Source organism: Panthera tigris, chromosome X (assembly GCF_018350195.1).
Source record: "Panthera tigris isolate Pti1 chromosome X, P.tigris_Pti1_mat1.1, whole genome shotgun sequence".
In the NCBI taxonomy this organism is placed as follows: Eukaryota; Metazoa; Chordata; class Mammalia; order Carnivora; family Felidae; genus Panthera; species Panthera tigris.
Window position 1 is genome coordinate 42,328,191 of NC_056677.1, and position 23,877 is coordinate 42,352,067.

The following is a 23,877-nucleotide window of genomic DNA, read 5'->3' on the forward strand; positions in this document are numbered from 1 at the left end:
GGGAGGGGCGCACCCACCACCCCTCCTGGCCTACAGCGACCTGCCTACATCGCGGGACGGGGACCCTCGGTGAGTAACGCCCGCTTGAAGAGGAAGGGAGGAGACAGGGCGGGGTGAGGGCCCGGAAACGCCGGCAGGGGCTGTACCTGCGAGCGCACCCGCGACCTCTGACCCTGTGGTCTCACTCCCGACCCCTACCTGACCTGACTACATCTTTTCTTAACCTCAAGCTCTGGCCAGTCTTGGCCCCAGTACCTCCGCTCTGACCCCTGACCTAACCATGTTTAGGCCTGGCGTGATCCTCAATCCCTATTTTGTTCCCCTAAACCCAGTCCTGACCCCAAACCCCACCCAGTTCTTTTCTCAGGATCCTTGGCTTGACCCTGTTCCATCCCTGAAGCTCATCTTGCCTTGTCCTGATCATCCTGATTTCTGTCCTGATGCTTGACACGTCAGTTCCCTAAACTCTTGTCCCTGAACCCCTTCCATTCATGTCCTGCCCCCCCTCACCGCAGTCTAATTCAGGTCTGTCCAGATTCCTGACCTCTGATTTCTAAACTTTCTCCCCATCTGTACTATCCTGGTCCCCTCCTGACTCCCCGTCTCCATCCTGGCCCACCCCCTTTAGACCATACCCCTGTTAACTGCCCTGTCCCTGCCCCCAGCCCTATGCTGTTGTCTCCTGTCTTCTCTTGTCCCATCACTGTCCTCATGCCTATACTTCTTCTGTTCCAGTCTTTTCCTGCTCCTTACCTCCATCCTGAACCTGCCCTTTTTCCCTCTCCCCTACCTTGACTGGTGTTTTGGCCTGTCCTTCATCATGTCTTCTGATTATTCTATACTGACCCTGCCTTGCTCTTCTCTTTTGTTCCTTGCTGCCCCCTACTTTTTCTCTTACCCTTCTCCTGAACCTCACTCCATCCCATCCCCTGGCCAGTGTCTTGGCTCTTTCTCTGTCCTGCCTCCCGACCTCCATCCTACAATGACTCTGATTCTGTCTTGTCTCCTCCACCCCTTCCTGCCCTCTCCCTTTCTGTCCCAACCCCAGACCCCTGTTCTACCCCTTACCTTGCCCCTCCACCCTGTTCAGGCTCTCTTTTCCTAACACCCGCTTTCCATCTCCTCTGAGCCTAAAAGAACTGGGGTCCCATTATACCCTGCCCCTGAACTTGGAGGTTCTGCTGTTCCCATGATCTCAAGTTCATCCCAAATGCTTCTCTCAGCATGAGCAAGAGCAAGCAGCCTTGTGGGCCCTGTGTGGCTAGGAGGGTTTTCATATGTGATGTCCCTCACCCCCACCCAGTGATCTCACACAGAGCTTGCATTTGTCTCCCTGCCCCGGGAGAGCATGGAACTGTTCCTATGCCCCCCACCCTCCCCGAGTGTGAAAGAACACCCTAAATTATTCAGTGACTCTGGGAGTCTGTGTGGTCTGGATCATGTTTCCAGCCTTGCTAGGTTGGGGGCTGTCCCATGTCCAGGTGGGGCGGGTGGCAAGCAAACATAGACGGGTGGGGGACTCAGGAGTGTGTGTGAATCTTCTGTGTCATGTTACCCCATCTCCTAGTCTCAATCCTGGGTGTGCATGATCTGGAAAAAGTCCATTCCAGGCCAGAGGCTTCAGGGCTTCGTGGGGAGGGTGTTGGGAGTGGGGGTGGGGGGTTTATCCCCCTTCTCTTGGCTGTATGCAATACAAATTTTGGTGCTAAATCCATCCCACCTCTGTGGGGCGTGTGTGTGTGTAGGGGGTGGTCACTGGGTGTTAGAATCAGGCCTATCCAATAGTGACAATAACAATCACAAGAACAATACGAGGTTCTCTCTCTGAATCTCCTTGATTCTGAGGACAGGCAGGGAGAATGTGGAGAGTGAGAAGATAACGTGTTAATTCAGTTATGTTTTGTTTCCTCCATTTGTCATAGAATAGTGAGATTTTGAATAGTGAGATACTAGACCCATCTCATTCATCTAAAACGTTTATCCAAACCTATTAATAACAACACAAGCATCCTTCATTGTCCCAGTGTCTGTTTGGCACCTGACTTCTGAGAGGGAGAGCTTGGGTAGTTCAGACAGTAAAAGATAACAGGTTATATGGAGGTTTTTTGGTTTTGCATTTTACACAGTGAGCGGGGAGGTGAGGGACAATGGCCCCAACTAAAAAAATATATTCAAATCGATTCATTTCCCTGAGCTCCAGTGGCAAGAGTTGGGATAGTAAGAATACCGTGTTGTGTGAATATATTTGGTTCCTGCATCTTGCCTCGTAAGGAAAGCTCAAAGAGTAGTGGGTGCCAGCTCTATCTCAAAAGTGCATCCAGATCCATTCAGCTCGTGTATATGGATAGTGAGTGTTCAGAGAATTGATCTGAAGATGTTTGGTTCCTGCATTTTTGATGTTGAGTAGGGAGAAGTCAGATAATGAGGGAAAACAACTCTGTTTCAAATATGCCTGGATTGATAGGGAGGGTTCCATGTCTGGGTAGCAGGTAGGGAGGGTTTGGAGGCTGAGGGATACGAGCTCTGTCTCACCAGTGCATCTGAATACATTTAGTTCTTGATTTTGGATAGTGAGAATTTGGACACGTTTATTTGACGAACAACAGCTCTGCTTCAAATTTATCAGGTATAGCACAGGGATACCAGCTTGGTCTCAAAAAAATATGCACAAACACACAGACACACACACACATTTGATTGCTGAGTTTGGATTGAGAGGAATAGTTGTAATTATGACAGGGCACCTGAGTGACTTAGTCGATTAGGCATCAGACGTTGGCTCAGGTCATGATCTCATGGTTCTTGGGTTCGAGTCCCCTGTTGGGCTCTGTGCTGACAGCTCCGAGCCTGGAGCCTGCTTCAGATTCTGTGTCTCTCTCTGCCCCTTTCCTGCACGCTCTCTCTCTCTCTCTCTCTCTCTCTCTCTCTCTCAAGAATAAATAAACATTGAAAAAAATTTAATTGTGACAGCCAACACACATCAAACACTTACCAAGGGCCAGTTACTGTCCTAAGCAAGTTTTAAGTGTATTAATTCAAGTCATGCTCACAACAATCCTGTGAAGTCCATACTGTTGTTATGATCCCCATTTTATACATGAGGACATTGAGGCACAGAGAGGATAAGTGACTTGTCCAAGCGGTCACATAGACATAAGTGGCAGAGCAGGGTTGAATCCCAGAGTTACCACTTGCTACCCCTACATGAGGCCACATGAGGTTCAGGCCCTGGTTGGGGTAGGGCCTAGAGGTTGGCCATCTTCCAGGCTGTTAGAAGTCGTGGACCAGGGCAACGATGTGTGCAGGTGATTCTGTCCCGCCTGTCTGCCTGGCCCAAGAGGCCCAGTTACCTGCTTTCCCCTCCTTACTCCTGCACCAGGCCACCTCTGCATGAGTTTATTCTTGTTGTTATCAACGGTCATTAATGACGTGATGTGAGTTTCCTTGTACTTTGAAATGCCTTCCAAAGTGACTCTGGCTTTGTTGGCTATGTAACCATTGTTTACCCATTTTACAGATGAGGAAACCTAAGCCTTGCTATTCATTCTACATTGCCAGCTAGATACCCTTGTCCCTCTCAGCTCTGGTTTTAGAACTGTCCTTCTTCCCAACATTCTTGGTGTCCGCCAAGATGCAGGAGAGGCCACAGCTGAGGGGACACTCCCCGTCAACACCCAGCCACCTACCTTATGGCTGCTGCCTCCACCAGCCCTAAGCAGTGAAGCAGGGAGAAAGGGGGGTGGATGAAAGGGGCCTTTGTGTCCCTTGCCGGAAATCTCACCCCCAGGAAGAAAGGTGGGCAGGGTGGCGGGAGGCCTCAATAGCATGTGTGTGGGGCAGGGCGTTGTTGCTGATACAGAGCTCCCCTCCAGGCTTGGCCCACCTGCCAAGTGGGGAGGGAGGTTTCCTCACTCTGCTCTTTCACATCACAGCATGGGCTGCTGCAGGGGCCCGGGTTGGGCTTGGGCCCTGAGGTCACAGAGCAGATGGTCCCAAATGGAGCACAGGATGTGTGGTATGTGCCGGGGCAGGCCAGAGCCCTCAATTTCCTTGACTCCTAGCCAGAAATGCCCACGGGGGAGGAGTGGGGGAGAGCCAGCCTGGATGTGAAGAAGCATGAGCCCCCTCCCCACTCCTCCTCCCTTGCAGGAGTAGCCTCTGTCTGCCTCCAACCCAGGACCCGGCCCCCTGAGTTCTGAGTCCACCCGCTCTTACGCCTCTGTGATCAGAATCAGACCTCTTCACCTGTCCAAGCCCCAGCTTCCTCATCGGCAAGCTGGCTATGAAGAGGTGGGTCTGCGTCATCCTCCCAAGTTCGTAGCGACCAGGATGGGTGAAAACGTGTGTCTTGTCAGTTTGCTGGGATGATTTCTTCCGGAGGTGCAGAGGGTGGTCGGGTCTTGAGACCCGGTCTTTCCTGGGAAAAGTTGACCTCCTCTGTCCCCAGCTTGGGAAACTTACCCCAGTGAGGGTGGCGGTTGTCCCAAGACCTTATCCCACCGCAGCCTTGCCCTGGGAGGAAAGGGTAGGGGCCTCAGGAATGTGGTGCTCGGTGCCAAGAGACACACGCCAGATTTACATACACCTGAGGCCTCCTGTGTGCTTAACAACACCCCAGAACTCCGTCCCCCAGCTCCAAGGTCATAAATACCCTTGGGTGGTCAGGGTCTGACGTGGGAACCTGGGTAGCACCAGGGGCAGCCCCACTCCCACTACCCTTAGCCCTTCTTTCTTGGTTCTCTGCTAGGTGACTGGGGAGAACAGGGCTGTCTGGGCTCTTTTCTTGGCCGCACTGAACGCCTTGAAGGGCCCTAGCCCTGACACTGCCCCTAAGGGTGTCCTGAGCCCTGGTGAGGGCAGGCAAGGGTTAAGAGGTATGGGCTGGCCCAGTCCCTGGCCAGGTAGGCTGGGCTATTGCCTAGTGGGAGGCGGCCTAGGCATCTGCCACTGGCTCACTGCTCACTGCCACTACCAGCTGGAACAGGGCCTGGTTGAGACAACTATTTTGTCGAGGTACTTGAGGCCACCCCACAGCACCTCTCTGGCGTTGGTGAGCACCTGGGAACAGGGGGCCCAGGGGCAGGGTAGGGGAAGAAGGGTCTAGGGTGTACTGAGGCCCCCTGTGGGAGAAAACCAAGTCTGTGCAAGAGGTACAGCGAAGAAGGAGGGCCCAAGTGGAAGAGCAAAGCCCAAAATGCCCAATTTCCTTTGCTGGCAAGAAGCCTATTCCTTGCCGGAAATGAACAAGGGGAAGGGTTGGGGGAGAAGAGAAGCCAGAGTCCCCCCTTCTCCACTGTCCTCCCTACTTCCTCTCCCCCTTTCCCCCGCCCTGGGAAGGAGCATCTGCCCTCCTGCAACCTGGGGCCTGGCCCCCCCCAGCAAAGCTCAGACTGGGCTGTTGAGAAACTACTTCCTGGCACCTGCCTGCCCCATCTGTTCACCCAGAGTGGGGACAGGGGGGCCTCCAGGGCAGTGTGGGGAACAGTTCCAGACACTGGGAGTTTGTGCTCTGATTGGGACAAGATATGGAAATGGGGGTCCCACTGAGGGTGTTGGGGTGCCACCCAGGTGAGGTGTCTTGGTTGTAAACAGTCATTAAGGCCAGGAATTTCTTTCTCGGCTGTGGTGTCAGAAGGGCAGACCTGAAAAACCTGCTGGGCCCGCCTCTGGGTGTGTATGGGGGGGTACCTTCTGCAGCTCTCCTGCTGTAGCCCTTCCTGGGACGGGACTTAGGAGCTGGTGTGGGGGGGTGTGTGGGGGACGTTAGGGAAGGGGACTGCTGGAATCCCCTTTTTCACCATCTCCAGGTGGGGCTAGGGGAGTTCCGGACCCCTAGGCAAATGTGCGGAGGGGAGGCAAGTGGAGGCAGAGGTTTGGGAGCCAGATGTGGGGGTGTGGGGCGTTGACCCTGTGTCTCCCTACCCAGTGACCCTGTGACTCAGGCCTGAGCTATGTCCCCAAGGTCAGGCTTACAGGGTGGAGTTGGGGTTCCTGTCTGGACCCCGTTGATCTAGGATGCAGTGAGCTCTCAGGGAAAGAAGGCTTAAGGAAGCCCAGTGTGGGATGTGGGGGAAGGATTAGGGGAGCCCTGGGAGAGTTCCTCAAACTCAAATGGGGGTTGGAGAAGAAGGAGACGCAGGAGCTTAGGGACAGAGGAAGCTGAGCTGGGACCTCAAGGAAACCCCGCCGTGCTGGGCAATGTCGGACCTTGGAGGCCGGGCATTTGAGTACCTCTCTGCAAAGTACGCATTGCTGCCTGGGTGTGCAAAAAGCTTGAGAGACTGATCCCTGTCCCTGAGGCTGAAGACAGAGGACCACTGTTTTGTGGAGGGCATACAGACTCTATGGGGCCGGTAGGAGGACTGCCAAGAAACTAGCGGCACCATATTAGCCAGTCGACCACATCCCCCAACGTACAGATGGAGAAGGAGCTTGAACCCACACCTCCTTGGTTGCCTGGGTCTTCTCCACAGCTGGCCACCATGTCATGAAAAGGTGGGGATTAGGTGGGTATGGGATGTCTGTGGCCTCATGAGGCCCTCCCAGTTGCCTGCCGCTGAGGTCAGGCCAGGTGGTGGGAGGTGATGTCACCCGGCTACCCAGCTGGGGACCAAGCAGGATGTGGGAGGGAAGGAGCAAACTCCAGAGGAGGGGATGAGGGCAGGGCTGGCAGCCAGCCAAGGCAGGTTCTGTGGTCAGCCAGGGTGTCTGGGGGCAGAGAAGCAGGAGGCAGGAGGCTTGTTATCTGCAGCTATGGACTTTTCTGATCACAGTCCCGGCAGGGCGTCTTCTCTGTGCTGGGTACAGGACAGGTTGGGGTGGGGAGAGGGGCTGGAGGGGTCCTGGGGCTAAGGAAACACTCCCCCGCTGCATCAAGGCCACAAGATGGAGTTGGGACAAATAGAGACCCACAGATCTGGGCTAGATCCCTAGCTTGGCTACTTTGGCATTCTTTCATTTATGCAACAGACATTCATTGAGTACTTGCTACATGCTCAGAAGTGTTCTGAGTGCCAGAGATACCAAAAAAAAAAAAACCAGGACAGATATGTTTCTTGTCTTCGCAGATATGTAAAGGAGGCTCAGTCTCTTGCTGGACAGCAGTTATGAGGGGACATAATGTAGGGATCCATCTCTGGAAGTGACATTTAAGCCCTAGAATGTGAGAGCCAGGGGCCAGAGAGGCAAGACATGAAAAGAGCACTCCAGACAGCCATAGCCTGAGCAAAGGCCCTGAGGCTCACTGGACTGGGAGCTTATGACGAATTAGTGGAGTTAGAAGAGCTCCAGTGAGGGAGAGTCGGGCCAGAGGGGTGGGCCTAGGCTGCTACATCCTTAACCATGGATGTTATTTCACCCCTCTGTGACTTACTGTCTTCATCTCTAAAATGGGAGCAATAATCACAGAACTGCCATCACAGGGTGGTTGTAAAGATTAAATGTGGCATGGAAGGTAACTGTTCCAGGCACCCAGGTGCTCAATAAGTGCCCACTGTTGTTATAGTTGGCTGAATCTGTACCCTTAACTCTCCCTTCCCAGGCAAGACTCCTGACTGTGGCCCATGGACCTCTGAGGAGGCGTCATAAGTCCGCCCAGCTCCCCGCTTGCTGTGCTCCCACTCAATGGGAAGGGAACCAAGGTACCAGGGCCAAGTGGGTCCGGACACTGACACAGATTTCTGAGAGGGCAGGTCAATCAGGCGGGTGGGGTCAGGGTCCCCCTTCTTCCCAGCTGGGGTGTGGGAAGTTGGGTAGGGGCAGGGGCTGGGGGAACACAGAATACGCTTCCTTAATGGCCCCTGTGCGTTACTGCTAGGCCTTGTCCAGCCATCAGCCACGGCCTCTCGACAGCACCAGGATGGAAGTCAAAGGTCAGCTGATCAGCTCTCCCACCTTCAATGCCTCAGGTAGCTGGCTGGTTCCCCTTTTCTGCCTCTTCCCCTGCTCTGAGTCACCACCTGCCTACTTGGAAAGGGTTGGTCCCTGGCCCCACAGCTGTGCCAGGGTGCCCTGGCTGATCTTTGCTCTGAACTTTGCTCTTTCTGTGTCCAGCTGCCCTGTTTGGAGAGGCTGTCCCCCAGATGAAGTCAGAGCGTCTGCGGGGGCTGCTCGACCGGCAGCGGGCCCTACAGGAGGCCCTGAGCCTGAAACTTCAGGAGCTCCGCAAAGTGTGTCTCCAGGAGGCGGTGAGAGCCTGGCCCTAAGAGTGCCTGGTGGGTGGGGTGGCCGTGAGGAGACGGGGCCACTAGGTAGGTGCTGAGCCACCTGTCTGAGCTGTAGATGCCCTGTCACCTTGTAGCTTCTCAAAGCTCAACTTAGACATCTTCAAATCTGTAAAATATGGCAGTGCAGGCCTGCAGTTCCCTATCAGCAGTTTGAAATCCAAAATGCCTCAAAAATAATGGCTATTTCCAAAATCTGGCAGTAAAACCCGACCTGAACTGACAAGGGGTGAGTTATAGTTTTGATTTATTCCTCTTGGTGTGAATGTCTACACGGTTTGCCAGAAATGATCGTGTGGTTCAGAGCATGCAGCCCCAGGCCCTGAGGGGGGTGTTACATATCATGCAGTATGTAGACTGTGTCACGTTTACAAAAAATAAGAAATTCTGGATTCCAAAGCAGGTCCCCCTACCTCCCATGCCCACTGCCCCAGGGATTTGGGCCACCAAGGGGCTGAGAGCACACAGCACACCTGTCTGGTGGAGAATTGGGAAGAGGGAGAGAAGTAATAGGCATGGCGTGCTCAGCATCACTGCTCTCTTAGTAGGACACCTGTAGCTTCAGGAGTCGTTATTGCTTTGCCCCATACCCCCAGCTAACCCTTGGTAGTCTCTGACCCCTGCCCCCACCAGGAGCTGACTGGCCAGCTGCCCCCCGAGTGCCCGCTGGAGCCTGGTGAACGGCCCCAGTTGGTCCGCCGGCGGCCCCCTGCGGCCCGAGCCTACCCTCCGCCGCACCCCAACCCAGCACACCACTCCTTGTGCCCTGCTGAGGTGAACAGATGGGCTTGGAGAGCAAGATGGGGGTGGGACGGGTGCAGAGGAAGAGGAGCCTAGAGGAAGCCAGGCAGGGCTGGGGTTGCGTCCAGGGGAGGGAGAGGCTGAGGTGAGGAGGGAATGACTTGAGGGAGGTGGGTTCTGGCTCTGAGGGAGGATGCTGGTTCTCGTCCGTGATAAGCCTCTCACCCTCAGGAAAATGAGTATGTCTAGTCTCTTAATCGAGACAGGCCCTGCCTGCAGAAGAAATGAGCTCCACCCTAGAATAGCACCGCCCCCCTCCCCCACCTCAAGTGGAGACAGGCTGTACCCGCAGTGGTCCCTGTGCTCGGCCATTTCCAACATTTGGTCCTGTCCCACCCTCTTGGGTGGGTCCCACAGGAGCTGGCTCTTGAGGCGCTGGAGCGTGAGGTGTCTGTGCAGCAGCAGATTGCGGCCGCCGCCCGCCGCCTGGCCTTGGCCCCTGAGCTGAGCATCGAGCAGCGCCGGCGCCGGCGCCAGGTCCAGGCAGACGCGCTGCGGAGGCTGCATGAGCTGGAGGAACAGCTTGGGGACCTCCGGGCCCGCCTTGGCCTCCCGGTGCTCCCACCACCGCAGCCCCTACCCCTGTCCACAGGGGCAGTTATCACGGCCCAAGGAGTCTGCCTGGGCACACGCCTCGCTCAGCTCAGCCAAGGTGAGCCGGGCCCCATTGCCCCCGGCCCCCACGGTGAAAGCAGAGCATGGCATCGGCTGAGGGACACGGTAGGGGTGGGTGGGTAAATAGTGAAAAGTGGGAGCGAGGTGGATCTTAAGGGACCTGACTTGTAAGAGGAGTTGTGATGAACTGGCTCCACAGCATGGGTGGGGCCGCTGGGAACTAGACCACATGGCACCAGGAGAACGAGGAGCCGAGCCTCAGGTGGTCTTGGACTCAGGTGAAGGTGGGTTATTGGGAAGGAACAGGGCAGGGAGGAGACCATCCAGTGGTGTAAGGGGATGGCACCCAGGCCTTGTATTGATAGGCCTGGGTCTCCCCCTTCTCACCTATAGAGGACGTAGTTCTGCACTCCGAGAGCAGCTCCCTGTCAGAGTCTGGAGCCAGCCATGATAATGGTGAGGACCTCTGTCCCCCCACAGACCCATCCATCCTTTGATGCTCAGCCCCTCCCCTCCCTCTTCAACCCCAGCTCAGCCATGCCCCATCCTCGTGTGGGACCCCTGTCTTTCTTGCGTCACCTTGCCCAGCTCATCAGCCCCAGTTCCAGCCCCATGTATTAGCCCCTGCCCAGCCCGCTGCCACTTCCTGTCTCCCTGGCTCCTGCCCTTTGCTTTGCCTGCAACCCATCTGGCCCCCTCTCATTGACTTCTCCCCCACTTTCTGCCTTCCTCTCAGAGGAGCCCCGCAGCTGCTTCCCTCTGGCTGAGCGCCCCTCGCCGCCCAAAGCCTGGGACCAACTGCGGACAGTGTCAGGGGGCAGCCCTGAGCGGCGAACCCCATGGAAACCACCGCCGTCAGATCTTTATGGGGATTTGAAGAGCCGGCGGAACTCTGTGGCCAGCCCCACCAGGTGAGGGTGAGCCCCATCCTTCCCCCAGGAACCAGGAGCAGGATCCTGAGCCTGGGGCTGGCAGGAGGGCCTGCTGGTGGGTATGGTCTCTAACCTGGCCCCTGACCTGGGCCTGCCCATCTCTGTCTAGCCCCACACGCTCGCTGCCCAGGAGTGCCTCCAGTTTTGAGGGGCGAAGTGTGCCTGCCACCCCTGTCCTCACCCGGGGCGCTGGCCCCCAGCTCTGCAAGTAAGGGGACTGTGAGGGTGGGTTCATGGACTAGAGGAAGGAACTGTTAGTTCTAACTGGGAGAGCATTATCAAAGGGCATGGGATGTGAGAGGCTGGGCTTTGAAAGGTGTATTTTGGTTAAGTCATTTCTCTTTGAATCTTTGCTCCTCATCTGCGAAGTGGGCATAATAATACCTGCCTCTGAAAGACACTGTAGGCACAGTAAGTTCTGGTTAACATGTACTGAGCATCTACCATCTGCTGGGAATCCATGCTTTCCAATAGGTGCTATTGCTGATCCCGTTTTACAGATGAGAAAACTGAGGCACAGAAAGGTTAAGTGACTTGTTAGTAAACCGAAGACCTGGTGTTTGAACCCAGGCAAGTCTGACTCTAGAGTCTGTGCTTTTTTTTTTTTTAATGTTTTTATTTATTTTTGAGACAGAGAGAGACAGAGCATGAGCAGGGAAGGGGCAGAGAGAGAGGGAGACACAGAATCGGAAGCAGGCTCCAGGCTCTGAGACATCAGCACAGAGCCCGATGCAGGGCTCGAACTCACAGACTGTGAGATCATGACCTGAGCCGAAGTTGGATGCTTAACCGACTGAGCCACCCAGGCGCCCCGAGTCTGTGCTTTTAAACACTGTACCCTTGTGCTTCTTAAATACTTGCCAAGTGCCTGCTTCTCCAAGGCTGTGAACAAAACAAAGTCCGGGTCCTTATGGCACTTGCATCCTGTGACCGGTGGCTGTTGGGATGATAGTTTCGGGTGGTTCATACACATGGGGGGGACAGAGTTCAGGAAGTTGAATTCCGGACCCAAGGATCAGGACCCCATCGTGGAGGCGGTGGGGGGCTACGAGACACGCGGTAGTAGGGCTGAGGGTCACGTCTGTTGGGAAGAGCCCTCCGCTGGCCTTCCTCTGCTAGCACTTCCTCTCCAGCACTCCCCTGCCCCTGCCACAGGCATCTCCCTTGGCGTTGGCACTGATATCCCCCCATACGTCTTCAGTCCCTCCACCCCCCAGCGTCAGACAGAACCTCTGCTGTCTTTTACACGCCACTACCTAACACCTTTATACACACAGTTCCTAATCCTGTGTCCCTTTGGTGCAAGTTGAAGGCTCAGGAAGGATTGAGGTACGGTGGGCACTTGGCCTGATATTTCTGACCCTACTCTTGTCACCCCCACCTCTGCGTTCCCAGACCCGAAGGCCTCCATTCTCGCCAGTGGTCCGGCAGCCAGGACTCCCAAATGGGCTTCCCCCGGGTGGACCCGGCCTCCGACCGTGCCTCCCTCTTTGCAGCCCGCACCCGCCGCAGCAACAGCTCTGAAGCCCTGCTTGTGGACCGGGCGGCTGGCGGGGAGCTGGCTCCCCGCCAGCGCCTCTGGCTCCCCCTGCCGCTGGCCCCCCGGTCTGCAAGAGCAGTGAGGTGCTATACGAGCGCCCCCAACCAACCCCTGCCTTCTCCTCCCGCACATCCGGCCCCCCAGACCCTCCCCGGGCTGCCCGGCCTAGCTCAGCTGCCCCTGCCTCCCGAGGGGCCCCCCGGCTCCCACCTGTGTGTGGGGACTTCCTCTTGGACTATTCCCTGGACCGGGGCCTGCCCCGCAGTGGTGGTGGGGCAGGCTGGGGGGAGCTGCTGCCTGCGGCTGAGGTCCCAGGACCCCTCTCCCGCCGGGATGGGCTCCTCACCATGCTTCCAGGTCCACCACCTGTATATGCAGCTGATGGCAGCAGCCCCCTCCTCCGCAGCAAGGATCCCCACACCCGTGCTACCCGCACCAAGCCCTGTGGCCTGCCCCTGGAGGCCACCGAGGGTCCAGAGGTGCATCCCAACCCTCTGCTGTGGATGCCCCCGCCCACCCGTATCCCCCCGGCTGGTGAGCGCAGTGGTCATAAGAACCTTGCCCTGGAGGGGCTGCGGGACTGGTACATCCGCAACTCGGGACTGGCCGCCGGGCCCCAGCGCCGGCCTGTTCCCCCCCACATGGGCCCGCAACACCCACCCTTCCTCCATGCCCGCTGCTATGAGGTGGGCCAGGCGCTGTATGGGGCCCCCAGCCAGGCGCCGCTCCCGCACTCGAGGAGTTTCACGGCACCCCCTGTCTCCGGCAGGTATGGGGGGTGCTTTTACTGATGGGTAGGGGTCTCTGGAGGCAGATGGCAAAGGTGTCCAGGCTGGGGAGCAGCCAGTCATGGTAGCTAATGACTCAGACCACGAGAGAACTAGCTGCGGCCTCGGCACAGGGTCATCAGGCCCTGCCTAACCTGCATGAGTCCGCGGGGGCTTGGTGGAGAGGGGTGTCTTGGGCCCTGGCAGCAGCAATTTTCCACCAAGCCATAGAAGAATTGTAATATTGGAACAAAACAGTGCATGTCAGCTGAAATGAGCCTTGAAAGCAGGGTTCTGGGAGGAAGGGCCTCCCAGGCCCCTCGTTTTTCTCTTCTTCCTTTTTGCTGTGCTCCCCACGCTTGCAAGCCCAGACGTGCTCTCCTGTGTCTGCCTCCGCCTCTTTAACGAGCTTCTTTTCCTCTCTTTCTGTGTCTTGTTTGTCTTTTCCTCTCTCCTCTGTCTTGCCACCCTGTCTGGATTCCTGCTACCCCTTCTAAAGATACTACGCGGATTTCCTGTATGCTCCGGAGCTGAGCGCTCGTTTAAGTGACCTGACGCTAGAGGGGGAGCAGTCCTCCAGTTCTGACCCCCAGACCCCGGGGACACTGGTCTGACCCCTTCTGATACGCTCCTTGTTGGCCTGGGCACGGCTTTAGTCTGGGGAGCACACAGCTGACCTCGCTGAACCCTGGGGTGTGGTTGCTCTCAGTCCTGGGGGGGTGCCGAACCTGATCTTCCAAGGCCCCTGGCACCTTGTGGACCCACGAAGGTGTCTGACACCCTGTTTCCCCTCTCACACTGTGCTGGGGACTGGGGCCCTCAGCCAGCTTAAAAGAGGGAGGATGGTGTAATGGGGACTCTGAGCCCCTTCTTCCATTTCTGTTTACAGTTGTGATTTAGATATTCGCTGTCTTCCCCCAACGCTAGACGTTTTATAAAAGGGAAACTGTGATCTCGTCCTGGTTGGGCTCATTCCTGTCCCCATGCCCAGCCTGTTCCATTCAGGAACCCCCTCCACAAAACGGATCATATAGGGTCTCATGGCCCTGTTTGGGGCAGCCAGGAGACTCGTGTGAACAGAACCCCCTGCCACCCCCCACCAGGGCAGTTATTGGGGAGGTGGGCTCTCTGCCTGCAATTGGAAAGACTGAAGTCTGGGTAGGGGGCTTGGGTTCATTTTCCTACCCCCAGGGGTGCCAGAAGGAGCCCCAGTCCCTGTCTGCCTGTCTGTGCCCGCTGCCTCTGCCCACAGGGCTAGATGGCCCAGCGTTTGGTGGCAGCCTCTGCCCTATCTGTCCCCAGTCAGGAAGCCCTGCAGGAGGGGCCAGAGGGCAGAGCCATCGGGTGTGTTGTGTCCTGGGATGCTGCGGTGGTGGAATCTGGCATCTGGTGGATGCCAGTAAAATCCTCAGGTGACGTCTGGCCACAGGCTACGTCACGTCTTCCTTGGCTTTCGTTCCATCCACCACTTTTTAAATCTATACAAGCTGTGTTTTCTATGATACCTATCTGTGACTTTCTGGAGCTGGGGGTCCCCCTACCTCCTTTACCTGGTGTTAAACTTTTCTTTTTCTACCAATGGACCTGGGCCCAAGACACTACCCACACTGGAAGGGGATTTCTATAATAAATGTGTAAACTGAACCCATGTGTTACTCCTCTGTCTGCCTTGTCTTGGGGGCCCACACCTGTAGTTAAGACCAGATAATATATTTTTATGACTCCATGTGATAAGAAATAGAACACTGGAAACAGCCCGTGATAATACCATCTACTTTGGCTTTTCTTGCTGTGATGTGGGGTCACATGTCTTCCTGTCTGCACTCAGATTGCTGGCCTGCCCTGAACAAGAGTCCTCAGTAATACAAGTGATAGGAAACACCCTGCCCTTAACTACCTTGTGTGTTAATGCCACACCAGAGATAACAGGTTCGAGGGAGGAACTGAGAGCTCACCCCTTCAGTTCATGTATTTGACACAAAAAGACCTAGTCAGAAAGAGTCTAACAGGATCAAAAAGCAGAAGGCCACTTCTGGCCATTGAAATGCAGACTTTACCCAGGAGGCCCAAATCGGCTTGAGAGATGCAACAGTCTTTATTGTTGCTGTAACACTGATACAGATGCCCCATTCCAGGTCAGGGCTACCCCCACCCCACCCCTTGGTCCTCATCACTGTGGGATGTTGGAGAGAGGAGCAGAATCACTAAGCAGAGCTGGAGAGAGGCAAGTGGGACTGGAGAGGGTTCGGGTCACCTGGAACCAAGGGTTCGACAGGGTCAGGATGCCTGAATCCTCTGTCCTGATGGGGGCTGGGAACACTTGGGTCCTGGGTTCAAGATTTGGCAATGCCCTGATCTGGGTTCAAAGCTGGGGTGGGGGTCTAGAAAAGCCTTAGTCCAGGGTTCAAGAGAATGCCTTGGGCCCAGATCCCACCTTTGGCGCTGAGGGTGGGAGATGGGTGGGTCCCAGACCGGCGGTGGGGGAGTATCACTGGGTCCAGGGTTTGAGGATGGCCATGGATGCTCGGGTATCCAAGCCCTCAAGTTCAGGGCTGAAGAAGAGTCTGGTCCCCTAGGTAATGGGAGCTGATCAGGGGGAGGGTCACAGATGTCCTGCTTTCTGAACTGGACGGGGCCCTCTATTTCAAGGGCTTGGAAAGGGCTCTGGGTCCCAGTACAGGGCCAGGGTGGGGGTGGCATTCTCCAGGTCTTGGGTACAAATCCTAGACCCCTACGATCCAGCCTCCTGCTCTTGTCCCAGCGCCTCCAGTAGCAGCCCCATTGGCGTCCGCTTGAGACCAATACTCTCAATCTTGTTCTCAATCTTGTTCTTGAGGTTCCGCAGGCGCAGTGAGGCGTGCACCAGAATCACTGTGGGCAGTGCCGAGAGGAGTGGGGTCAGTGGGGTGAGACATCAGCTTTAGCCAGTGGGGGGACCACGGAGGGGAATTGGAGCACAGGCAGGCCAACAGAGTCTTAAGTGGCCAGGATGCCTCCGATCTTAAAGTGTGGCTGAGTACAGTTTTGCAGCTGGGGCGTGGCCAGGGAGGGCGCACAGCAACTGGGACGTGGCTGGTGGAAGACACTTAATACCAACAGGGAAGCCAGAAAAGGCGGTAGTTAAAGAGGGGCGTTCCCAGAAGAGGGAAGGCAAAGCCAGGGAAGGCGCTTTATGAAGGGGGTGTGGCCAAGTGCCTGCCTGGTTTCTCGGCCTCTTCTCAGGGCAGGGCAGGGCTGCCACTGTGCGCAAGCGCTGGCCGTTTTCTCGGCGGTCTCAGGGTAGTGAATACTCACGAAGCACAGGTCCGGCGACGCCTAGCAGGAAGGTGCAAGCGCTGCCCGCGGCCCAGAGAACAAGGAGGCCGAAGGCAAGCACTGCGGCCAGGCAGGCGGCCGGGTGGCTGCGGCGGCAACGGCGCACGGCTGCTTGAGTCTCTGCCGCCCACACCAGCACGCCAAGGGCCACCGTCACTACCAGCGCGCTTAGGAGGGTATGCAGCGGGCGCACGTACCTGTGAGGACAATGGAACTAAGCTAGTCCAGCAGACGGGGAGAGAGCTGCCCAGCCTCCAAGCCTCCTGGACCACCGTCCATTCAATTCCGGACCCCAGGAGCTTTGGTTCTCCTCTCTCCGGATCCTCCAGCCCAACAAATAACTTCCCCCAGCCCTGTCTCCCAATAGGTCCACCCTCCAGGATTTCTGACTCCCAGGAGCCCTGTGGACCCTCGTTCCTTTGGTGTCGATCCTACAGTCCCATCTTCCTTAGCTCTTTCGCTTCAGGCCTTCCCATCCCCCTAGGCCTCCAGGCTCCCAGCTCTTTCGTTCCAACCCTACCCCCGCAGGGCCCGTCTCCAACCCCTCAGGCCCCACCCCAACCCGCCCCTAAATCCACCCTTGGAGCTAGGCCTGTAGATTCCTCTTCCAGGCCTTATGTCTCTATACATTTCCCTCTCCCCGGGTCCAGAGTCCTTACAAGAAAGACACCCTTCCAGACTTCCTCCCCTTCAAATTCCCCATCCACTCCCCACTTCTTACAGATCCCTCTCTCCATCATTGCAAGAACCCCTTCAGGCTTTCAGTACCACTCTTAACTTCCAACCCTGCCCAAGTTCCCAGGGGTTCTCCATCCTTCTCTGCTCTCAAGCCTTCCACCCCTGGGTCTTCCCTCTTGGTTCAAGTTCCCCAAGAGGTACCTGCTCCTGGAGCGTTCCAATCATAGCCAGGATCTCCCCCAAACTAGAGCCCCCACAAGCCCACCCTCCCAACCCTTCAACTTGACCACGTCCCCGTCCCTGTATCTGCCCAAAGTCCTCCAGGGCTGCCTTAATCTGGGGGCATCACTCACATCCGTCTCCCCTACCCCCACTTTCAGGACCTTTTTATCTTTAGGTCCACCTCGATACCCAGTTTCCCTCCAGTCCCACATTTCTCCATCCTCTCAACCCTCTATCCCCCTCAGGCCCTATCTCACCCAAGGCACTCCTTTTAACCATGTTGACTTCCTTCAAGTGCCCCCTCACCTGTCCCGTAGGCTTTCCGTTTCTAATGAACTCCCCCTTCCAGCCTTGCATCCCCCTCCCGTTCCTCAAAATACCGCGGGTCCACCCTTCTTGCCCTGCAGGCGTCCCTAGCCAACCGGCATCTCCCTCCCTCCCTCACCCGGCCAGAGCGAGTGCGAAGCCGAAGCACAGAAGGTAGTTGGTTTGGTAGTAGAGGAGGTTGTTGATGACGCGGTGGCACCATCGCTGCCGGTCGTAAGGATCCGGAGCCGCCAGACGCGCCGACCCCAGAACGAAGTCGTCCAGGGCGCGTAGCGGTGGCAGCCGCACCTCCGACATCCTGCCGGTCGAAGTAGCTGGACCAGCCCGAAGAGCGGCCGGACTACAACCCCCGTAACACCCCGCTGCACCGCGAGGGACACCGGGAAATGGAGTCTGGACCGAGCGGCTGCTACGCTCACCCGCTAAGTAGATTGAGCAGCGGCAGCAATGCATGTGACCGGAAATGCCAACAACACGTCGGGGCTGTGAGGCAGCAAGGGCTGCCGGGAAATTAAGTCTCCGCCGCCCGCGAGGCGTTCCCAATCATCCCCGGGTGGGGGCGCCCAAGCGGGTAGTTCTGGACCGTGCTGATGGCTCAAGTCCACGGTAATCAGACATTTGAGGACACGCAAAGAAAAACAGGGACTGTCAGAGGGACTTGGGTAGGATGCCACTTCTTTCCGGTCAGGGTCCAAGAAGGTCACACCTACTTGGAAACCCCTGCAGGCCCTTTTCCGCTACATCTCCTCCAGGCCCCACCCATGCCCCCCAGGTCCAGCCATAAATACTATTAAGGGCCTTTTATTCATATTCACCACATCAGAGATATCTCTTTCTGGGAAGGTTTTTTAATCCCCACAGGTTGAATTAGGGCACTCCCTCTGGGTCCCTAGCAGTCGTCTCCAGGCTGGGAGCCCCAGGGGGTCTGCTCCCTCCCTGCTTCCCTAGTCTGGCCCTGCCGGCACACAGTCACCAAGAAGTGCTTGGGTGAAGTGAGCTGTCTTGCACTGCCGAGTGGAAGGTGGGCACCTGCCCCACTAATGCTCGCTGGCTGGTAGCTTTCACAGTACTCCTGACCCCCTGAGGGCTTTGCAATCTGCCACTGCAGGTCCCTCGCACAACCCACAGGGTCCTTAAAAGTCATCGTCGTCACAGATGTCGAGGTACACATCGAAAGCCTCTCTGTTGCAGTTTCCATCAGGAGTGAAGACATATTTGTGGAAGGTCCCATCTACGCAGATAGCTAGAAGAGGGGGGAGGATGAGCAAAAGGTTAGAAGCTGCAGAAGCCACACACTCCAATCCTTTCAGGTGTCCTAGGGTCTACCTCCAGACCTCTGTCCACATGCCATCCCTCTGATGATGGAGTCGAGCTACCCACTCTAGCTTCCCATGCCTTAAAATTCCTTCAGGTCCAAATTGCAGGACTTCGCCCATGCAGTGCCCCCAGTCAAGGGCTATTCCCACTCACCAATGACAGAGTTGACGTTCTTGGAAGTATTGCGACCGAAGGCGCAGATGCAGGCTGACTCGGCAGGCACGGTGAAGCTCGCCAGGCTCCACTGAGAGTCCACGTACTGCCCAATCATAGGCCCCACCTTGCCCACACGAGCCAGCCTGCAGGCAGCACTGGCTAAGCCCAGGTGTGGTACATGGGCAGGGGGACTGGGGACATGGCAGGGCAGGGCAGGGAGTACTCACGCGGAGCGACGGTTGAGGCGGGTATCTTTGAGAGCAAAGATATGGACCGTGCCCTTATCACTGGAAGCGCAGAGGAAGGAGGAGTCATGGCTGAAGTTGATGCTGGAAGACAGACCAGCAGTGATGCCCATGTGTCATGTGACATGGGGTCACCAGCCCGCCACACATATCCTGTGCTCACCAGTAGAGAGTGGCAGGGTCAGTGCCTCGGCGCAATTCCACCAGTTTCTCCTTGGATTGCGTGTCAAAGAGGCGAATAAGGGTGCCTTTCTGAGAGGCCGAGGCCACTACAGTGCCTGGCTGGTTCAGAGACACACAGGCCACTTCACTCTGATGTGCATTGATCGTAAATGGAGCAGATGAAGTGCCAGGCTTTGTGCTTGCCAGGTCCTGTGGTGGAAGGAGCAGTTTGGGCTTGGGGGTATGGGAAGCAGGGGCCAAGCATCCACAGGGGGAGCCAGCCCACACACCTACCCACCTACCCTTGCCCACTGGATGGCTCACCACAAGTTGCAGACTCCCACACTTGTGTCCTGGGAACACCAGCAGTTGCTTCTCCAGGCTGGGGCAGAGGTCACAGAGCCCTAGGGTGTGAGGATGAAGTGTCGGGGTTGGGGGGATGCAGGGGCCAGGCAGGGTCTCAGAATGGACAGAAGCAGGATAAGGGCCAAGACTTTGACCTTCCATGATATATGTTACCCACAGAACCCTCAGGGAGCTTGCCCTCCGCAGTGCTCCCCAGCAGTGAGGCAGATTCTCCACCTCCTGATGCAGCTGCGGCAGCCCCAGGAGGTCCAAGGATCCCTGGCACAGCCAGCCATGTCCTTACTCTCTGCTGGTGTTTCTGCTCTGCTATCTGGGGCACCTGGGCGTGGGACGGGGCTTCGGGTGGGGACAGAGAACTGGCCAAGGGTTGGAAAGATGGACTGACTGGGAATATGAACATCTCTCAGCCCATCTGAGCATCTCTGCACAAAGACTCTCTCTCTGCCCCTCTTTCCCCATTTTCCGGTGTGCCCCTTCCAACCTCTCATTTCTGCCCCTCTGCCCCATCCACTGCCTCCTGACCTCACACCTGCACATCTGGGTCCTCTCACCCTTGGGGTTGTCCCGGGTATCAAACTCGAACAGCTTTCGGGGGTTGTCGGGAAAGGAATACACGTAGATGCGGTTCCTCAGCACGATCACAATTCTGTGGGCAACACACAACACAGGATGGCCATGAGGGGATGGCGGGATGCCCATGCAGGACTAACCCTCTTGCCTGCTGTGGGGACCTCCTACCTCCCCCACCCCAGTCCTCCTCAGGCTCACTTGTCATGGCGCATGCGCACAGCCAGCACTGGCTTGGTGAAGGTGAACTCCAGCACCAGCTTGTCCTTGGAGTCCTTGCCCTCCCGGGCATCGTCCCAGATCAGCACTGTTGGGCAGGTGGGTGCGTTGTCGGGGCCAAGGTTTAGGGTGAGGGGCAGCCCTGGTGACACAAGACCCACCCCTACTCCCCATGGGACCTCAACCCACTTGTTTAACCTTTTGTTAACACCCAGCATTGGGCTTCATATGGCATGAGCACTTGTGGATGTGATTTCTGAGAATAGGTTTCTAAAACTGTTACATACTCATTTACAGATGAAGAAACTGAGGCTTGAAGAGGTTGAGTATCTTGGCCAAGAACCTCACTGCCCATGAGCAACCCAAGCAGGGACTCACATTCAGGACTGTAACTCCCATTAGTAACTATTTCTGCCTCCAGGGTCCCAGTCCGTATCCCTAGAAGATTTCTGTGATGAATCCTCGGGCTCTGTGACTTGCCTAGGGCATCTCTTGCCATGTCCCAGTGGGATCAACAAAACCCTTAGAACAAGATGTGTCCTGAGGCTCAAAGCAAGAGGATACTGGGGAGACAGCACCAATATTTTAAGACCTGTTGGTTGTGTGACCTTGGAAAAGCCACTTAACCTCCCTAAGCCTCAGTTTCTTCATCTGTAAAATTGGGGATAACAATACTTCCTACCACATGGAGTTACTGTGAGGATTAAATAAGTTAATATATATAAAGTGCGTAGAACAGTACCAGGCTTATAGCAAGCGCTCCATAGGTAAGGACATGGCATACAGGAGGCATTCAATAAGTGTTAAGTGAAGGCAAGACACCAAGCTTCTCAAGCGATAAGATCCATGACTTCCAAGCTGTAGGCCTCACTGTGGGACTCTGAGGTGCTCTGACATCTTCATCTGCCAGTGCCTCGGGGTGCCTGAAGGAGGCCAGGATTCCAGGGTTTCTGGGCCAAGGGCGGGATGGGATGAGGGCACTTACCTGAGATCTCTGAGAACTTGGGGCTGCTACCACCACCCACCAGGGCCAGCAGGTTGGAGCGGTGCAGCATTTCCACCAGGCCCATGCTGCCCACCTGCTCATGGTCTGGACAAGGACCAGGATGTCAGTAGGGGTGGCAGCCAATGCCCAGCCCGTCCCTTCTGCCCATTGCCCCTCCTCCACCAATGGCTCACCCAGATGCCCCTTCTCCATCAATGGCTCCACATTGTAGATGCGCACACCTGTCTCCATGGCGCAGCAAAAGCAGCCTGGGGAGGGGGGGATTTTGGGCTGCTTCAAAGGATGCCCAGGTGGAAGCCATGGCCCACCTCTGGCCATTCTTTCCGTCCCTCCCTCCAATCCACAAGGGTGCAGGCACAAGCCTCTCTCACTTTGGTCTTGGTTGAAACGCAGACTGGTCACTCCTCGAAGTGGCTGCTGAGTCATGGTCCAGGACTGCTTCCCCGGACACAGATGGGGGTAGGGTTGGGAAGAGTCCTGGGGTTTGCCCTTCAAGTCCTAGAACTCCTGTTCCCAGTGGATTTCTTCTTCCTCCTCCTCCTCCTCTGCCACTTTCTGCAGCCAGCAGGACTGAAGAAAACAAAAAAGAAAAAAGAGGGATAGTTCTGTGGTCTCCACACTAATCTCCTAAGATCCCAAAGAGCATGGTCAGGAACTTCCCCATCTTCTCACACTTGGATGAGCCCAGCTCCAGCCCTACCCTGACCTGTATTCCCCATTTCTTTCTTACTCCGTGGCCCTCAATGCATGTCAGGAAGTAATGGGGGTAGAGGGTTAGTGATATCTCTTCCCCACCCCCAGCCAATCCTGGCTCTAATGCCCCACATGGCCTAGAACCACTTCTCATCTTCACACCTGGACCTAGCATCCAACTCCACCTGTCAATAAGCAGGGAAATGAGGCTAGGTCATCCACTTCTTCCCACACCTCCCTGACCTGGCCCCGAGACCTGCTATGGTTGGTCCATCATCCACAGGACCACCTCTCCTCATGCCTTCTGAGGCTCCCAGCCAATTCCACCATCTCAGAGCCCTCTCACACCTCCCCTCCTCACAGGCTTCTCCAAACCCCTTCAGGATCCCATGCCTAGCCCCAGATGACCTCTTCTCATGCCATGCTAACTTCTGCCCAACCCGGGTCAGCCTGGATGTTCCCCAAGACCTCCTTATGCCCTAAAGACTCTACATCAGATTCCCCTATCACTCCAAATCGCCCACCCCTGGAACATTCCCTTCCATGTGCTTTGCTGTCATTTCCTCCAACATAGACTGACTAGAACCTACCCCCAGGAATCTCATCCCCCTTACATTCTTCCTCCAGATTCTCTATCCTCTCCCCAAACACCCTGCCCCAGGGCACCCCTCCTCCATCAAGACTCTTGCCCAGGACATACCTCCCCAAACCCCTACCTGGAACAACTTAACCCAACAAGACGCCTGCCCCGGACCCCTCTAAGATTCCTGTCCTAAAGCCCCCACGCTCCCTTCAAATCCCCATCACCCCAAGACTTTTGCCCAAGCACACCCGTTCCCCATCCTCCAGGAGCTCAAACCTACTTTCCGCTCTTGTACCACCTCCACCAGACCGCCTCACTCTCCAAAGACTCATTCTTTGGACAGCCCCACCTTTCAAGGTCCCTTTTTCGGACCACCATTGCAAAGACCCGTGCCACCCAAGAACTTTGCTCCGGGATGCCTTACCTCCCTCCACTTCTTCATGTCCAAGACCGCCCTCATACTCCTTCCAACACCAGCACTCACTTAAACTCCTTGTCCTAGACACCCCCCTCCCACCATTCACCAAAACCTCTGTTCATGGAACCCTCCCACTGGACCCTCCTCCAGGTTCGGAGCAACTCCGGAATCTTGCCCCAGTTTCCCGCTGCCTGCACTGACCTGATCTCCGCGCGTTCCCGATTCCAACCCCAGCCGTCGGTGCCGCCCGCGGCCCGGTTTTCTGACCTCCCGGGCCCTGACGCCCGACTCTGGTGTTTACATCAGGTCTCACTTCCGGGGGAGGGAGTCTGTGACCGGAAATGACTCATTTGCGGCCGCAACCCTCCTCCCCTGGGTTCCAGGTCTTTGGAGCCATGCAAGTGATAGTGGCGTCCTCCGGGGAGGATGCTCAAGGGCCTGTCTGAGGGAGCAGAGGAGGGTGGGCGAGAGGGACCCCTTCCTTCGCGGAGAGGAAGAGGGCCGAGCATTCCCCCGCTCTGTCCTGCTCTGAGGGCGAGAGGCGTCAACTTTCTGGGCTAGCAAGATTTGGACCTCCAAGGTGGGCTAGAGGGGCCTTCCTTGTTGGAAATACTAGTCCTCCCAGATTTCTAGAGAGGCGGGGAGGGGGGAGGCCCGAGGCGGGGCGGACCTGGAGACCCGGTAAAGCCGCAACGCCTTGCCCAGGGGAAGTCAGGGATGAGATTC

At 56.4% G+C, this 23,877-nt stretch overlaps 3 protein-coding genes across 4 annotated transcripts; 1 reads left to right on the forward strand and 2 right to left on the reverse strand.

Moving 5' to 3' along the window:
• Positions 1 to 14,516, forward strand: CCDC120 (coiled-coil domain containing 120). The gene is given in 13 exon segments (XM_042974911.1): positions 1 to 69; positions 3,933 to 4,015; positions 4,150 to 4,290; positions 7,541 to 7,640; positions 7,817 to 7,907; positions 8,053 to 8,186; positions 8,856 to 8,996; positions 9,381 to 9,675; positions 10,032 to 10,094; positions 10,375 to 10,549; positions 10,680 to 10,778; positions 11,966 to 12,120; positions 12,123 to 14,516. Coding segments are annotated over 9 exon segments (1,890 nt in total). The 5' UTR covers positions 1 to 69; positions 3,933 to 4,015; positions 4,150 to 4,290; positions 7,541 to 7,640; positions 7,817 to 7,858; the 3' UTR covers positions 12,902 to 14,516.
• Positions 14,517 to 14,954: 438 nt separating this feature from the next.
• On the reverse strand, positions 14,955 to 17,829 carry PRAF2 (PRA1 domain family member 2). The gene is made up of 3 exons (XM_042974762.1): positions 17,538 to 17,829; positions 16,172 to 16,389; positions 14,955 to 15,748 (listed from the first exon to the last, which is right to left on the reverse strand). The coding sequence occupies exons 1-3, from the start codon at positions 17,714 to 17,716 to the stop codon at positions 15,609 to 15,611; spliced, it is 537 nt and encodes a 178-aa protein (XP_042830696.1). The 5' UTR covers positions 17,717 to 17,829; the 3' UTR covers positions 14,955 to 15,608.
• A 96-nt stretch (positions 17,830 to 17,925) lies between these two features.
• Positions 17,926 to 23,460, reverse strand: WDR45 (WD repeat domain 45). 2 transcript variants are annotated; one of them, XM_007084953.3, is made up of 11 exons: positions 23,353 to 23,460; positions 21,829 to 22,027; positions 21,631 to 21,705; positions 21,437 to 21,541; positions 20,434 to 20,539; positions 20,217 to 20,311; positions 19,624 to 19,703; positions 19,301 to 19,509; positions 19,120 to 19,221; positions 18,890 to 19,035; positions 17,927 to 18,662 (listed from the first exon to the last, which is right to left on the reverse strand). In XM_007084953.3, exons 2-11 carry the CDS (start codon positions 21,881 to 21,883, stop codon positions 18,553 to 18,555), a joined length of 1,083 nt encoding a protein of 360 aa, XP_007085015.1. In that variant the 5' UTR covers positions 21,884 to 22,027; positions 23,353 to 23,460; the 3' UTR covers positions 17,927 to 18,552. The 2 variants fall into 2 exon arrangements, with proteins under 2 accessions (XP_007085017.1, XP_007085015.1); XM_007084955.3 differs by lacking the exons at positions 21,631 to 21,705; positions 21,829 to 22,027; positions 23,353 to 23,460 and having other exon boundaries at positions 17,926 to 18,662; positions 21,194 to 21,529.
• Between the last annotated feature and the right edge of the window lie 417 nt (positions 23,461 to 23,877).

Excerpts from the sequence above, each read along its gene's own strand:
- PRAF2 (XM_042974762.1), bottom strand. The coding sequence starts at position 17,716 with ATGTCGGAGGTGCGGCTGCCACCGCTACGCGCCCTGGACGACTTCGTT. Across the intron at positions 16,390-17,537 it reads TTCGCACTCGCTCTGGCCGG|GTACGTGCGCCCGCTGCATA; the intron begins GTGAGGGAGGGA and ends TTGTCCTCACAG. Across the intron at positions 15,749-16,171 it reads CGTCGCCGGACCTGTGCTTC|TGATTCTGGTGCACGCCTCA; the intron begins GTGAGTATTCAC and ends CACTGCCCACAG.
- WDR45 (XM_007084953.3), bottom strand. The coding sequence starts at position 21,883 with ATGACTCAGCAGCCACTTCGAGGAGTGACCAGTCTGCGTTTCAACCAA. Across the intron at positions 19,036-19,119 it reads CGCCTCAACCGTCGCTCCGC|GCTGGCTCGTGTGGGCAAGG; the intron begins GTGAGTACTCCC and ends TGCTGCCTGCAG. Across the intron at positions 18,663-18,889 it reads GAACGTCAACTCTGTCATTG|CTATCTGCGTAGATGGGACC; the intron begins GTGAGTGGGAAT and ends CCCCTCTTCTAG.